This window comes from Hippoglossus stenolepis, chromosome 1, assembly GCF_022539355.2.
Source record: "Hippoglossus stenolepis isolate QCI-W04-F060 chromosome 1, HSTE1.2, whole genome shotgun sequence".
Classification (NCBI taxonomy): Eukaryota; Metazoa; Chordata; class Actinopteri; order Pleuronectiformes; family Pleuronectidae; genus Hippoglossus; species Hippoglossus stenolepis.
The window spans coordinates 17699881-17715844 of record NC_061483.1 but is presented as its reverse complement, the minus strand read 5'-3'; the positions used below and the strand labels follow the sequence as shown (position 1 = coordinate 17715844).

The 15964-nt window shown below is 40.8% G+C and overlaps 1 protein-coding gene across 1 annotated transcript in view; it reads left to right on the top strand.

Moving 5' to 3' along the window:
• LOC118113214 (CUB and sushi domain-containing protein 1) overlaps positions 1-15964 on the top strand; it is a 292387-nt gene that overhangs the window by 60888 nt on the left and 215535 nt on the right. Inside the window, exon 6 of the mRNA XM_047340219.1 lies at positions 8294-8307. Within this exon, the coding sequence (XP_047196175.1) occupies positions 8294-8307 (14 nt within the window). The remainder of the gene's footprint in view (positions 1-8293; positions 8308-15964) is intronic.

Here is a 15964-nt window from a genome sequence, read left to right as displayed (position 1 = left end):
AATTAGGCTGCAAGAAACTTAAGCTCCAAGGTGACAAGTGCCTTGAAGGGAAAAGAAGCAAACTCGACATGTCGTTGTTTTCCCACACACCTCCGGAGAAAATCTCACAACCTGCTATGCCATTAAAGGCATGTAGCCATATTAATGACTCTGTGGCAGAGTCAAGCATGGCAGAGCAGTGTAGAGGATTTATTCAGACTTGCATTTGGAAGGTTGAAGAGGTCGCCTATCAAGTGCTCCGCTGCAAACGTCGGCTCTATTTTAGCCAAGACTCAGCGCACCCGCCACCTCAATTATTTAACTGCGTGACTCCGTGAAAAGCAGCGCAGGTGGAGAGTGAGGCTGGTGGAAGAAAGAGACACAAGTAAGGAGTTTAGCTGGCAGCTAATCGTGACCATCATCCCACTGATTATACTAATGAAACCGTTGAAACCTTTGCTTCACAATACAGCAGCTACCTGCTGAGTGAAAATATTGTCACTGTTCATGGAGTGACAACAGACCTTCAGAGGAAGTGCTTGAATCCAAGATGACTGAATGTTATTACATATGCATGCAGAGTGTTAATATTAATGGCAACGTTGCTGTCAGCATTTTAATATTCAGGTAGAGAAAGACCCTGGAGGCCGGGGGGTCAAGTACTGTGTATAATATATGTGAATTAAGCTGCATGCTACATACAAAGCGCTTTGACTGGTCACCAGGACTGGAAAAGCTCTTTATAAATACAGACCATTTACATAACACTTCATGCTAAATGTCTTTTTTGTGATATTTTCCATTCGTTGATCACTGCAGTGCGTATTTATACACACTCCATTTTTAATAAAAACAACCATCTGCTGGCCTGCGCAAAAAGTTCAGTGTTTTGACAGTGAAGACCGTCGACGTCATATAAAGATGGTTGACCCGTCTCCACTTCCTCCCACTATCCAGAAATGAAGCTGACATATCCTGGATACAAATGCCGCCATCTGCGCGGTAGTGGTCGGGTATGGAGCCGTGGTAGTGAGGTCCCGTCTCAGCTGTTGATCAAAACTTTTCAGCCTTTTTTATAGCATCTAATAACTAATGAAAGCTAAACTTACTGGAATATGAGTTTTGAACAAACATCAGTGTGATACAAAAACTACCTTAAATGACAGAAACCATCTTTGAGAAAAAATATCTTTGGCGTTTGGCCTTTTTATTTGACCCATGTTCCATCCATTAACATGGGGGTGGTGGGATTTATGACCTATACTGCAGCCAGCCACCAGGTGATGATCTAGAGGCTTACACAGTCTATGGTAAAGACAGTGAAAGACTGGGCTCTAGGTCATGTTTGCTATTTGTTTGTTTTCGTGTAAAGACTCTTTTAGCCAGATTAACTGTAATTCTTGAAGGAAGGGTGACTGTTTCCATAGTACTACTGAGACATGATATTTGAATTTCTTGTTCACAAAAAAAGATGCAGTTAACTGCCTCTAGTTTAAACTAGTTTAAATTGTATTTTGCTGGCAGGGTCCACCTGGCTTGTTGCAAAGTGTGAGGTTGAAGTCTGAAATACTTTCCTGCCAATAGCAACACTTACTTAGACACTTGCCTCCAGCAAGTAGCTTTTACTAAGCACTGCAATCAGTGTCTGTTCTGTATAGACCCCGACTTCCAACCCTGATCTTTGCACTCACAAGTTTAAATTATTTAACGGCATGAGAGAAAATGACAAGGTCCCTTTTTGTGCTAAAACACTGCAGAGCTGTGAGGTTGTATCTTGACATCAGCCGAAGCTCAGAAACCGAGGAGAAAAAGAGCAGTAGAACTTTACTAAATTCTGCAGCATTCAAAGATTTTTTCTTTAAACCATTCCAAAAACCCTTGACATGTGACTTTTGCCTCCAGTGTGAAAGGGAATAATGTGCATTCATTCCCGAGTCAAATAACTCTAGAGTAGTCGCAGGTATTCAACGCCTCCAGCTCCCATCGACGATCTTTTCCAGGTCGTCGAGTCAGCGCCCCACTATCACTAACAGTATCTATCATGGAGGCAATGCAGGCTTGTCATATGTGTCGGTGACTTCTGAGACCTTTTCACGTCAGTCCCAAATTCCATTGAAACTCTGTGATGACTTTGAAGAGCCTGAAGAAAGAGATCTAAAAAAGTAACTGCTGCAACATAGTCTCTGGCCTTCGTGCTTCTCTCTGCCATTTACGAGCCCAGTTTTTCCAGTGTTTCGTGACGTTGAACATGACACACCGGGAGAAAAGATTAATAAAACAGAAGGGCAAACTTGTCTTCTGGCAATGGGAAAGGAATCCTTTTTATAGGTGTTTAGCTGGAAACTTTTATATACGCATACATTCTCTCTTATAAAGGGTATAACTTCTGCTAACAACCACTCAATAGTCGCTCATGACTCACTGCCGTTCACACGTACGTTCCTGTATAACCAAAAGTGGCTCTCTGTCTGAGTCGAATTATCTCAGGTGTGTTATTTGAGTGGTGTAATTGTGGTGAATGGTGTAATTGTGGTCCCAGTTATGTTTCTGTTTCTCTGAAATTACTGCTTTTCTTTGTGAACTCTCCCAGCTGCTATGTTTCATTTCATTTCTCTCTCTCTCCCTTTTGTTCTCACTCTGTCTTTCTCTCTGTCATCCATACATGTCTGATGTGTCAGTCAGTCAGGGTCTTAGCAAATCAAAGTGTGTGTGTGTGTGTGTGTGTGTGTGTGTGTGTGTGTGTGTGTGTGTGTGTGTGTGTGTGTGTGTGCATGCTCTATCTAGTGGAGCCAGCCTTGTGTTAATCTGACGTGCTTGGTTGACATTCTTTAGTTGAAACTTTGCATGACTCCATGACAATCTCTGCTTAAGCTGAAAGACAGGGAGGACCTTTATGTGTGTGTGTGTGTGTGAGTGTGTGTGAGCGTGTGTGTGTGTGTGTGTGTGTGTGTGTGTGTGTGTGTGTGTGTGTGTGTGTGTGTGTGTGTGTGTGTGTGTGTGTGTGTGTGTGTGTGTGTGTGTGTGTGTGTGTGTGTGAGAGAGCGTATGTGTGTGTGTGTGTGCATAAAGGACAGAGACAGATAGAGAGACAGAGGGAGAGAGTGAAAGGCAGAAGGCAAGAAAGTTAGCGAGAGGGCAACAAGAATATTAAGTATGTGTGCATGAAAAGAGGGAGAGACAGTAAGCCTTTGAATTTGTATTTGGGTATGTGTATAAGGGTTTAAACTAGGCCATTGTAGGATCAAATCTGTGTGTGTGTTTGCTCGTGTGTGTGTGTGTGTGTACATTTGTTGCAGTCCAGGTGTGCTTTTCTTTTCTTAGAAAGAGAAATCCATATCGTTTTGTTTCACTGACCATTTGAAAGAAAAATGAAGGCTGAAATTAAATGCAAAATCAAAGGGCCTTTTTTTCAAAAGTCTACATATGCTATTTTAAATTCATTTTTTTGGTTCAGCTAATCTCAGATTTCATGTTCTTTATAGCTGCTATACTACAATTTTACAGAAATACAATAATAATGAAATTGTCCTACTGAACTGCACAGTGCACAGCAGAAAAGACTGAGATCAGGTATAGTATTTATTGGTCTTCTAAGAGTATTTTTCAAGCAATGAGGAATGGCCTTATAATAAAATAAAAAAAATCAGTTTTCCCTTCCTCTTGTGCAAAGTAGGGTGACATGGGGTTGCACATATGAAGACCGACAACCCCAGTTCTCACCCAAATTCGAAAAATCTCAGGGGAACGTGATGAAACGATGTAAAAGCAGTCAAGATGAATCATTAGCGGGCTGCTAGGAATCAAAACAGAGGGGTTATCTTCTTGGAAGCAAAGCGTTTCTTTACACCTGTAACGAGCGATGGGTTTTCAGGATCGGCGCGTCAACACAGTAATTATGGAGCCTCATCGCTCTCCTGGTGTGAGAGAGTCAGCATGCCTCGGTTTAATTGCCCTCCGATGCTCCTGTCCACAGGCGGGATGTCCCATTTGTTATCAAACATGCTTCTTTGGTTGTCTTCTGGTGTTAGCAGCTCAAGTGAGCACCACTGTCACTCCGGTTAGTGTCAGGGCAGAATTACACTGGCTAAGATACATAACTAGACAGAGAAATAACTAATTCATCCGGTAGAGCAGAATTTTTCATCCATTTTGTGACAGTTTATATGTGGATATGTTTTATGGGAGGGGGCTGTCCACTGCCAGTAGCATTACCTTTCAGACCTTGAAGCTTGATGTGAAAAGCTAAATCCATTATCTTTGGCTCTGGAGACGGCTTTTGTTCGACAGAAAGGTGCTGTTGCTCTTATTAAGAGCACAGCAACGGGATTTCCCCCAAATCCTCCACCAAACACAGAACCCACACAAACACTGTCACGCCTCAGTGCGCCCCTCTGTTTCAACTTAGCTAAATCTGATCGAGCTCAGTGCGAGACACACCCACACACACACACACACACATACGGAGTGAAAGAACACCTTCTGTATTCATTAAACATTAATAAAGCTGCTAAGCATTCCTGCTCCACATGTGTGCTTGTTTGTTTGTTTTTGTGTGCGTGTGCATGTGCGTGTGCGTGTGTGTGTGTGTGTGTGTGTGTGTGTGTGTGTGTGTGTGCGTGTGCGTGTGTGTGTGTTTTTTGCTCTGGGCTTGATCCGATCAGACACTAAAAAACATCTGTGCATGTTTTTTTTTTGCTGGGGGCCTTGAGCAGTGTGTATGTGTCATACATGAGTCTGCGGGTCTCACTAGTTGGGAAAATTAATGTTTAATCTTTATTATGTTGCATCTTTCACAGGAAACTAGGTCATTACAGCAACATAAGAAGGGGGATATTTGAACCTACACTCCCAGAAAATAATCATTATGTGTAGCAGTCCATTTACAAACATGTTAAGCAGACAGTCGGAGGTGTGTTGGAAAACATGAATTACTCATTACTGTGTGGATAAAACTGGTACTACATTTCACTCTGAAAACAGAACCGCACCAGGGCAAATAATCAAGTCAGTGCTGCCAGTCGTTATTACCACACACAGCTATGCTGCACTGTTGCTTTTTAGTATATTGGTACATCACAGATAGATGTGGTCGCGGGAGATTTATAAGCTAAGATATGTTAACTTTTGCAATGCAACATAGTTCCATACCTACAGTTTGTTATGCAGACCTGAAAACGTTAAACCTCTAAAAAACACAGTCCACGGCTGATGACAGTGTCAGCGTCATTTCATTTTACTCGCTGAAAAAGCTGCAGGCTCATTGGCCCCTCATCAACCAGACTTCAACCCTCACACTTGAGCTAATGTTCGCCTGGATAAATCAAACCTCAGCATGGGTCAGTTTTGACATGTCGCCAAACTAGCTTGATTTCGAGAATTATGTCTTTCCACACACCTTGATTCTCTGATTATGAAACTAAAGTCGCTGTTTTCTCCATTTAATTTTAGACTGATTGAATGTATTCACAGCCAGTCTGCTCAGTCAGGGACACGAGGAAGATTTGGTGTTGGCAGGAGGAGAGGATGAGCCATAAGACGACGAGGAGCTGGAGCAGCATGGCTGAGCTTGAGCAAAGAGTGGAGGGATATTGCTGAGACACTATGACTGCGACACAGGTTTATAGCAGTTTGTACTTCACCCTCTCGCTTTGGGCTGAGGACTGAGCCGATGCTCACTATCACCTCTTGAGGTATAAAATGGTATTGTGAGATGGTAGACATCTGCAACAAAGGGCATAGATGTTGACATGTCGGAGCGCTTATTTGATTTAGTCTATGAATGAATCTTCCTTAGTTTTTGGATGTGCTCATCTAAAATACATATTGCTCCTTTAAGGTTGTAAACCAGTCATGGACAGGTGCATCAACGTACTATGACATGGGACATGAGCAGCTTGTCTCCTGTGTAAAAGTCCTTTGTTTTGTCGACCCATCAATTCCCCCCAGGCCTCCCCCTGAGTGGAGTTTGTCCCTGTTTATACTAAGTCACGTGACTTTCTCTTTTCCTCCTGTCATGATAACTGTGGCCACCAGGGGTCACATAACACAACTAAGCTGCTGTCACAGACAACCTTTTTACTTGTTTTTAACAAGAGCAGAATTTCATCCATTTCCCCGTTGTGTTACAGGATGTATTAAACGGGCCTTGCTCTACATCTGACTACGGTGTATGTGTCTTTTCATGTTAATGCAGTGGATATTTGCGTTTACACATCAACTAAGTTTAGCCCTTTATACCAGTTCACGCTGGGTTAAATACCCTTGCTGAGGCCCTGAGGCTCAGCTCATTGGGAATTGAACTGGCAACCTTCAGGGTCACACAGACTGAATCTCTTCCTGGCCGTTTTAAATGATCTAGATAACGAGTCCGTTGAGAGTCGATGAGTGTGTAGATTAGCATAAATTAACATAAATTAGGAGGGCAATTAATATTCTGTTCAATCTGTTCAAAAGTCATCTGACTATCTAGAGGAAAGGCAGGGAGTAAGGAAAACAGAAAGCTACAGGAGAGGAAAGCAAGAAAGAAATCAGGCCGTGCCTGATAATGCTCTGTCAGAAAACGTCAGATGAAATGATTGGATTGGTCGTTTTTTTTGTCATCTAAGACAAGAGCATAAATACAGGCATGTAGGAACACATTCTGTAATGTCAGATTCATACATTTAAGGATGAGACTACTGAGTTGATAGGTTTTTTGATCTGATAGTTTACAGGTTACACAGTAATGGGTTTGTAGTATTTTTGAATCCTGTGTCTTACCTTTTCACTCTAAACTCAATGGAAGGCTAAGCAAAGAGGTGATATTATTAATAATAATAGAATATGGACCAACAATAATAAACAATATAAATATGGAAGTTTCACAAAAATTGAAATTCCACAAAAATAAAACAAAATAGAACGTATAAAAAATCGACAAGACAACATGTCCATTAGAAAAGAGCCAGAGAGCTCCATAATAGTGGAAGCTTAGTAACCAGCAGGGCTCCACAAGCCTCTGTAGATGCAAGGTCAATGAATCAGAGAGGTATTTAGGAGCAAGTCCATTTAAGGCATTAAAAGTGAACAATGATATAAGTTTGAAATCTAGTGCTAAAAAGAAAGTGCTGTTGGCGGCCAAGCGAAGGGGTGATGTGGTTCGTCTTTGTCCCAGTATTGAGTTGAGCAGCAATGTTTTGTACCAAGTGGAAATGGTGAAGGGCGAACTGGCTGATACCCAAGCTAAGTGCACTGCAATAGTTAGAGAGATAAAAGCATGACGTTTTTTTTGAATCAGCAATTGATGAAAATGACCTTATTTCAGAGATTTTCTTTAGCTGGAAGAAACAAGGCTGTAGAACTGTTTGGATCTGATTATGAAAACAGAGGTTCAAAAGTATTATTACCTAGAAATTTAACAGCACCTTGAACTTGAGTAAAAAAGGTGCTTTATAGAAAAAATTGCCTGGTCTTAGTTTTATTTGAAAAAACACCAAGATTAGCACAGAGCTGATGGAAGCAGCCTTGACTTCACTAAATGTAAGGAAATCATAAGACATGTTAGGCTGCTAAGATCTGTATATCTTAACGCTGTGTATAATAATAATAATATTAAGAAAAATAATATATAAGTTTCGTCTTCATCCAAATGTTAAAATCCACTGTGACTTCAAATAACCCTGCCAAGAGGCAGCATTTCTAAAGACAACTAAATGGGCAAAGAACAGACCCTTGAGGGACATCACCTATGAAGTGAGACCATTGTCCAAAACTGTTTTAATATTCCATGACATTTAACGTTTAACATGACATTGACGATTAAAACTATCTGGTTAAAGGACCCCAAAAAACATTCAGTCAAATTTCTCGCTTTTTAGTTTTGAATTGTATCATCAGTCTTTATTAGTATATATATGTATATATCCTGAACCATTATTAAAAACTGCACTTACAAAGTGCTATGAATTAACTAATTACAACTTGGGGAAAAAAGAGCTAGAAAGGGATCCTTAGTTGGAATTGTTTTGTCACTCAGGTTTGTCCTTCCATCATTATCCTTCACTGGTGCTTTGGGCTACACATATTTTTTTATCTGAATCATTTTAATTGCTCTCGTTGCTTCAGTGTCCTTTGGCGGACTTCAGTCATTAGATTCATTCTAATGTCACGATCTGTCCTTGTTGGACTTTTTGTAACGCTTCCTGTTTTATTTTGTAATATAGTACTTATTATATTCACGGTTGCTTTGCCTTCTATCCGTGTGTGTGTTTTCCAGCCTTGGTGATCGTCCGCCCCGCCTTGATAAGTTTCACCTGTGTCTCACTGTCTTCCCCAGAGCGTTTCTTCTTTGTCAGTATGTCTGTTTTTGTTCCTGGTTCTGCTCCCTTGTGTGCCTCCAGTATCCTGTTGTGTGTTCCTGCTTGTCATCTGCCTGCCCGCTTGAATTCCACTGTTCCACCCATCTTCCTCTAGTTCGTTTTTTCAAATTAAGAATATATTTCCCCGACATAAGCTCACCTGCGTGTTTGCATTTGAGCCACATATCCGTTGCTGCTATTTAGCAATCCAAACAAAAAATCTTCGAAAATGTTAAAGGTATGCAAAAAGGCTTCTTCTTTGAGGTATTGATAATGGTCTGACTTAGCCTTAATAATAATGTATCCGTGTAATCCTATCTCTGTGGGCTGTTTTGTTATATACAATACACGGTTACATCAACATTGCCCCAAGGGAAATAATGCTTATTAATCAATATAGCAAGGAACTGAACACATAACAAGAAGCTACACGATGGCTATACAGTTTCATCTAAATGAGTTTACTCTCTTACACACACACACACACACACACGCGCAGTAATTGAAGAACACACATGCAGCAGCTGCATTAGGGAGACAAATAACAGTCTAGCATGATTCAAAGAGAACATTGATCATTGCCAAAGTAAAAAAAAATAAAAGTTTTAAGTAATGCAGGGGCAGGTTTTGCTTTATTAGACAATACAGTTTGGTGACAGGAAAAAATAAACAAGACAGCAAGGTATACTACAGGTTGACACTTTGATTCGAATCGCTGTTGTTGTTATCTGTCATTCTCCATGAGCCAGACAGTAGATCTGTATAGTGAATGGAAAAGACAGAAAGGGAGGAAATAATGAGATAGGGCACAGGGGGACACTGACTCGTAGCTCTCAGAGGATGGACTCAAATCCAGGCAATTCTTGAATATATTATGAGAGACTAAAACTCATGCACTCAAAGTGCTCACCTTTTCATGCCTCCTTGCTTCTCTCACTTGCATCTCCTCAGTTCCTCGTGCTAGAAACCCAAGGGAGACATGCTGGGGATTGGATGAATAGAGGAATCAACACATCACACATTTGCCCACTGGGACATCTTTGCCCAGTCGAGCGCCATTTGGAAACAATGTCATTTACTTGTGTTGCTCAGCTGTATCAACTAAAACATAACGTTTCACAGATTACGCTGTTTTGATTATGTGATGCTCTGTTCTACTTATGATGACTATTCCCTGTAGAGTCAATGCAACACTCTTTCACAGTTGCAAAGGCATATAGGTCATATATTCCTGCACTTTAGTTGTTACACACATAATAGGGCCTCAGTGCAGGTCCCGGCCAGTGGCAGGAGGCATTATGTTTAGTGATTGTCCATCTGGTACGTCCATCCATTCATCTATCCATCTGTCCCACTCTTTTGAACACGATATGTTAAGAACGCCTTGAGGGAATATCTTCATATTGGGCAGAAACGCTCAGTTGGACTCTGGATTTTCAAATTTAGCAGAAACATTAACTTGTAATCAGAGATGAACAGATTTGAATTTGGGGGTTTATGGTCAAAGATGGCGACAGGGTGACGGTGACCTCATCTTCTTGTGAAAGTGGTCAGGGTTAACCCTAATACCCAGATCTGATTTGTTCACATCTCATCCACAACTCATCCCTCATTATTTCTATTCATATAGAACATGATGTGATCCATATTGTCCTGAAAAACCTTTCGAACTCGTCTGTGCCACAAATCATGAATAGGCATTAGACAAGAACCCTGCCCAGTCCACACTTCAGGTAAGATCAATTGACATATGATATAAATAGTCGATCTCAGAGATAAGAAATAAGAGAGTGAAACAAATTGCAGTATTTCTACATTGGTGATTATATCCTTCTTCATGGGAATCCCTGCAATATTGACAATAAAATCCTGTTTATAGTTATTTAAACATGTATGCTTTCAAACAATTGAGTATCGGAACCACTTAATGTTGAATAATTTTTGCTAATAATCCTCTGTGGCATTGGAATAAAAATATTGTATATTCACAGTTTCATCTCTCGAACCTGTATCACAGGGAACACATATAATCACACAGCCTGCAGACCGATCAGCACACAGCCTGTAGCCCTCGTGCACCACCTCAGGGGAAACACATCTTTTTAAGAAACCAACAATTCTCCTACATTACATCTTCATTCACGCTATTATGTTCCCAAAGTGGATTATGTAATGGATTTAATTTCCTTGTGTATTACAAATGATAATTAAATTGGAAATTCATGATAGATTTTGTGCAACCACAACTATTTTTAGAGCAACGCTGCTTCCAAACATTTCATTTTGCAATTTGCACTTGAAAACTTTTTTCCATAATGCACCTCTCACAAATTGGACCACAATATAGCAGACATATACAAAGATATAGACATACACTTTGAGGTTCTTATAGCATTTCCAGTCATAGGAAACTGCAAAACAAGAAACAGCACGGAGGTGAAATAAGAATAAACTATTGCTTAAATATTCTGGTGTTTAATATTGAGATTTATTATTATAATTATTACCTCTGGACTTAAGTTACTGAGAGACCATTTAAAAGCCAAGCTTTTGAAACAGGCATTGAAAGTAGAAAAAGATCCAGAGTCTGTTTGAAAGGTGAGGAGCAGAGGGAAAAAAAATCAAAAGAGAGAGGAAACAAAAATCACAAAGCATGGTTAGTGAGAATAAAGAGTGATGCACAGAGGCCATCAAAATATTATGGAAATCATACTGGGATAAGATTTCACAAGATGAATATGGAAACACTAAACAATAAAGATATAAAAGAGGAGATGAAATGGTGGCAGAGAGAATGCCGTCTGATGTATGGGGCCCCTGGAGATGACACTCAGGATCCGGTTATTTAGAAACGCTTTAAAGGTAAAAAAAGTGGAGGTGAAGTGAATTGAATGCAAAAATGCAAAGTGGCAGCTAATACATAGAGACGGTTTACAAAGGCAAGATGGGAAACACCAAGGAGTGTCAAGATGAAATAAAGCTTTCAAAGGTTAATGTGGATTCGATAAGAAAAGAGGGGAAGGAAACAATTAAACAGGAAGAGGGGTTATTGAGGGATAGTAATAAAGGGAGGGCAAGGTGTCTCTGTGTGTGTGTGTGTGTGTGTGTGGGGGGGGTATAATAAACAGAGGAAGAAAGAAGGGACACGTGGAGGAACGCCCACCCCCCCCCCCTTTTCTTTTTTTTTTACTTTTTCTTCTGTTTTATTTCACAGCAATCAATGAATGAAGTATGTGTGCATGCAATTTACATTAGTGTAAATTTAGCTGGATGCCTGCCTACATATATTTGTGTGTGTGTTTGTGTGCGGCCGTGCGTACATGTGTGCGTGCGGATATGTGTTCTACCTGTATGAGTGTAGTGTGTATCTGTGTGTGTGTGTGTGTATCTGTGTGCATGTTAGATGAAAGTGTTGTGTGGTGTTTACGCTAGCCGGAGTCATGCCGTGAACAATAAGAATCCTTGATCATACATCAAAGACTTCACATTGACACTCACATTGATACCTACGCACGCACGCACGCACGAACACACACACACACACACACACACACACACACACACACACACACACACACACACACACACACACACACACACACACTTCCTCTGAAGAAGGGGTGAGAAAGTTTAACCATGCGTTCACTGTGCTGTGTTCTTCTTATAAAGTACAACATAGGTGGCACCTCAGACAAACACATCTAGACGTTTAAGGAAGTTAAAGGTCGTATAAACATCCATTACATTCATAGGTGAGCATGGCCCTAACGCACTCTGTCACATATGCAGGGGCTTATTCACCACCAACACAATTTTGACTGTTAGTTTTGAAAAAACTACAATATGACTGTTCTGTTCTGTCAGGTTTGATAGCTGTAACTCAGAGTAGTAACCTAGAACAAGTAATTAAAGTCCATTACTATTTATTCCATGCTGCCCTAAATTTGCCATGCTCATCAATCAATTAACAACAATTCACTTTACACATTACTTACGAGGGGACAGCAAAATAATACAAAAACACATTATAGCTTCATTCTGTTCCTATGGCATGCTTTAGTCAACATTTACACATTCAGTAAACACAAAACGACATAACAGTCATGTTCCCTTCAACTTGGTAAAGATGAAGTGAGTCCAGTATTCCTCATCTTTTAGCCAAGTTTAGCTAATCCACCAACTCTTGAGAGAAATGTCCCTGGGCAGGAAGAGCATAGTGGGTTTATCAGTGTTTTTATATTTATTTTCTGCTCTTTTTTTTCAGTCACCTGTTATTGATGGAAATAAAGTGGATGAGAACAAAGTTGTTCGATAGACAAATAAAACTATGATATAAGATAAAATATCTTTTGAGCTGAGGGGTAATGTAATGACGGTTTATCATTACTTAGCCTCAATTGCATTACTGCTTCACAACCAGCCCCAAAACCAATCTTAGCCTATTTATTTCATAGTGGTCGATGAATTCTTACCTTTCTTTGTAATAAGATTTGGTTCGTTTGCCACACATTGCTTTTTGTATTTAAAGTCTGTGGGAATTTGCTTCTGACCTGGACACAATTTGTCGATTTATATTCCTCCCTCCTACGGACATCACAGAGTGTGACGCTGGCAGCACAACAGACAGGGAGGAACCAAACAAAGACAAAAAACTGGTTGATGTGGTGAAGCAGCTTTAATAAATGAACAAACTGGCTCACAGGCAGACGGCTAGATGAGCAGGCAAGGAGAACGATTCAGGCAAACGGGAATCTAGAACAAGGTAATCCAAAATCACGGAGGGAAAGAGAGGGACACGAGGCAACAGGAACAGGTAATCCAACAATGAGCTGGAGGAGACTGTCCCCTTGTACAAAAACGTGCCTAGACATCATCAAACCACGACCTTTCCATAAGTGTATATACTAACTGTGTTGGGTGTCTGTTACGCTGCTGCTAGTTCCCTCTGTGTGCTTGTTATTGTATCCCCTACGACCTACAGCCAAGGTACACCTGCCACCGTTGGGGAACTATTTCAGTCCATTCAAACTGCGTGGTCGTTAAGGTGGCAGGATTTGTTGAGCTGGAGAAAATGGCAGGTTTAAATAGTGCCTGGGTTAATGAGGAGAACAGGTGTTTCAGGAAGTGGGGGAACACGGGTAGGGAGATAGAGAACAGGTGAGCATGTGGAACTAAGGATAAGGAAAAAAAGTCTTTGGACATCTGTTGGACAGACGGAGAATGACACGCCCGTGGAGAGAACATGGCTTGTGAGGAATGAAAAAGAGATTAAGACGGGCCAATGGGCGACGGAGGCAGCAGATCGTGACACTGAGTCAGCTGCATGCTCATACAGTATATTCTGAGAGTGCTCAAGACAATAACCAGCACAGGTTTTGATCTAATGCATCAGCATGGACATGGTTGCTATATGTAATCATGTAACTAGCATTACTGAAATCCACCAGCAATGTGTTGCATTCCCATGCTGCCGAAAAAAGTAATTGGGTGCAATACTGCAATACCTTGAAACCTCCAACAATGTTGACATTTTATTCGTTCAAATTTATCTTCCAGCAAAGAAATAAAACAAAAACAAGGCAGAAACTAAGAGGAACTCTATAGAAATATGGTGTAAAAGTGTAAAATAAAGTTTCTCAGCTGCCAAAGATTATGCTAAAGTTTGCATGTGCTGTACTACTAATCTGATTGGCTGTTGTTGAATGGCATTAAATTCAAAAGCCACAAGCCAAAGACTAGTACGAGTTTTCTGTCGCTTAAAAATCGTAACCACTTTTCTGATAAGCAGCGTTGCTTCAGTCCCTTTCTCTTTCTGTTCCTGTGATGAATTCCCTGCCTTGAATGGCACTGCCAGAATCTTCTGGCTGCTGTGATCTGGTGACAAATGAATTAGTTACATTCCCTTGACAGAAATGAGACACATTTCAGTCACTCTAACAAGGTGCGGCCACTTTCTACGTTGCCCGCTGAGCCGCTGACCCTTGGCTATGAAATTTAATTAACAGAAAAATTGGATGAGGATTTCTGACCAGTGCACTGTGTTTGGTGGCAGTGTCACAGAGCTTCTCTGGCAGTGCCGAAGTGCTGCCGGACTAATGCAACAACAGACAGATATGATTAAAAACAACTCTTCCACTTCCACCGGGCTTCTGGACTCACCTCAACTATTTACCTCAGGCACACAATGAATTGTATGTGATTTGCAATCCAGTAAGCCGTTGTTGTGCCTTGGCTGTTGGTTAGCCCGTCTGAAATATGACCAAGAGGAGGAAAACAAAGCTACAAATCAAATGAGAAACACATTCGCTGGGTCAGACTATGTTTTATCGGAGTAACCTTCAAAAAGGCCACAAAAACAGCTATGGATTACAGTAGAAGTGGAAATGTAGCAGGTGAGAGAAAGCAACAAAAGAAAACCCAGTGGACAAACATTGTGTACAACATGCAGGTGAACATGAAAACCTATCTTTTTTTTTCCCTGTACAGAAAAGTCCTGAAAGGAGATCTGTAGAGTTTATGGCCTTCCCTGGCGTTCTCACACTCATTCAATGAAATTGCCTTCTTCTACCTCTGAGGGTTCTAATGAAAACCCATCACATTTGATCCACATAATCCCAGCCGGGGAAAAAACACCAACTGCTGGACCTAAGATTGCAGTTATGCACGGAAACTCACAATGGTGCACACAAACACACACCATTTTTGAAACCTGGACTCTGTATCAAGGGACTGAAGAGACAAACCAGAAACTTGTCAGGGATGAGTGGTTCATGTGACAAAAAGGTGTGTGTGTGTGTGTGTTGGGTCTAATCCTGGTGATTCAGCCATCAACAGTAAATGCCCACAGCAGATGCCTGAGGGTAAAATTCTCCTTCCCACCTACACATCGGAGTCGGTGGCCACCAAACATCATAAATTAGGATAAAATATCCACTCCTGCCTAAATATTTAGAGTAATGCAAATTTAGTTCCACTTTTATACGCATTTCAGGCTCATATGCATTTAGATCCAGCCATTTAACGGCATTTATTTCATGCTACATCCTCCTTCAGCTTTGTTTTCGAAAATAGCACGGATCGCAATCAAATCTCTTATTGCACTGGAAACTGAACACAGAGCAATAAATATTCAGTAGAGTCAAGAGCGTGGTTCATAACAAAGAATAGCAATGCAGTTGAAACAGGCTCGGCTCTTTCTGTATGCACCACAGTCTGTGAGGCGCTCGGTGAAACAGCCAAAACAAACTTTAAAATCCCAGAAGATCGGAGCCAGCAGGTGCTCCATCCTAATGATGCGTGTGGTTTTGGTGAAGCCAGAGCCCATTTACTTGAAGGTAAGAAAGAATGCTGGCGACACTTAAATTTCATTTGGCAAGACCACTGTACTGCTGTCTTGATACAAATTGAATAGTCGATGTGCTAAATCAAAAGCAGCAAGCGTATTTCAATTCAAACAGGCTAATTTCCCACTGACAAACATCATTTTCACAGCCTCTTGTTTCAGAATAGCTCCCGTGTTTGTCATCATCAACAATCAGAACAGGGGGGTTGTTCATTGTATTGTTCTGCACAGAACCACATGCTTTTAGTAAAAGGAAAGCTAAGGGTAGAACTCACTTTTTAAGTTTGGAATGGAATGCAACAAAGGT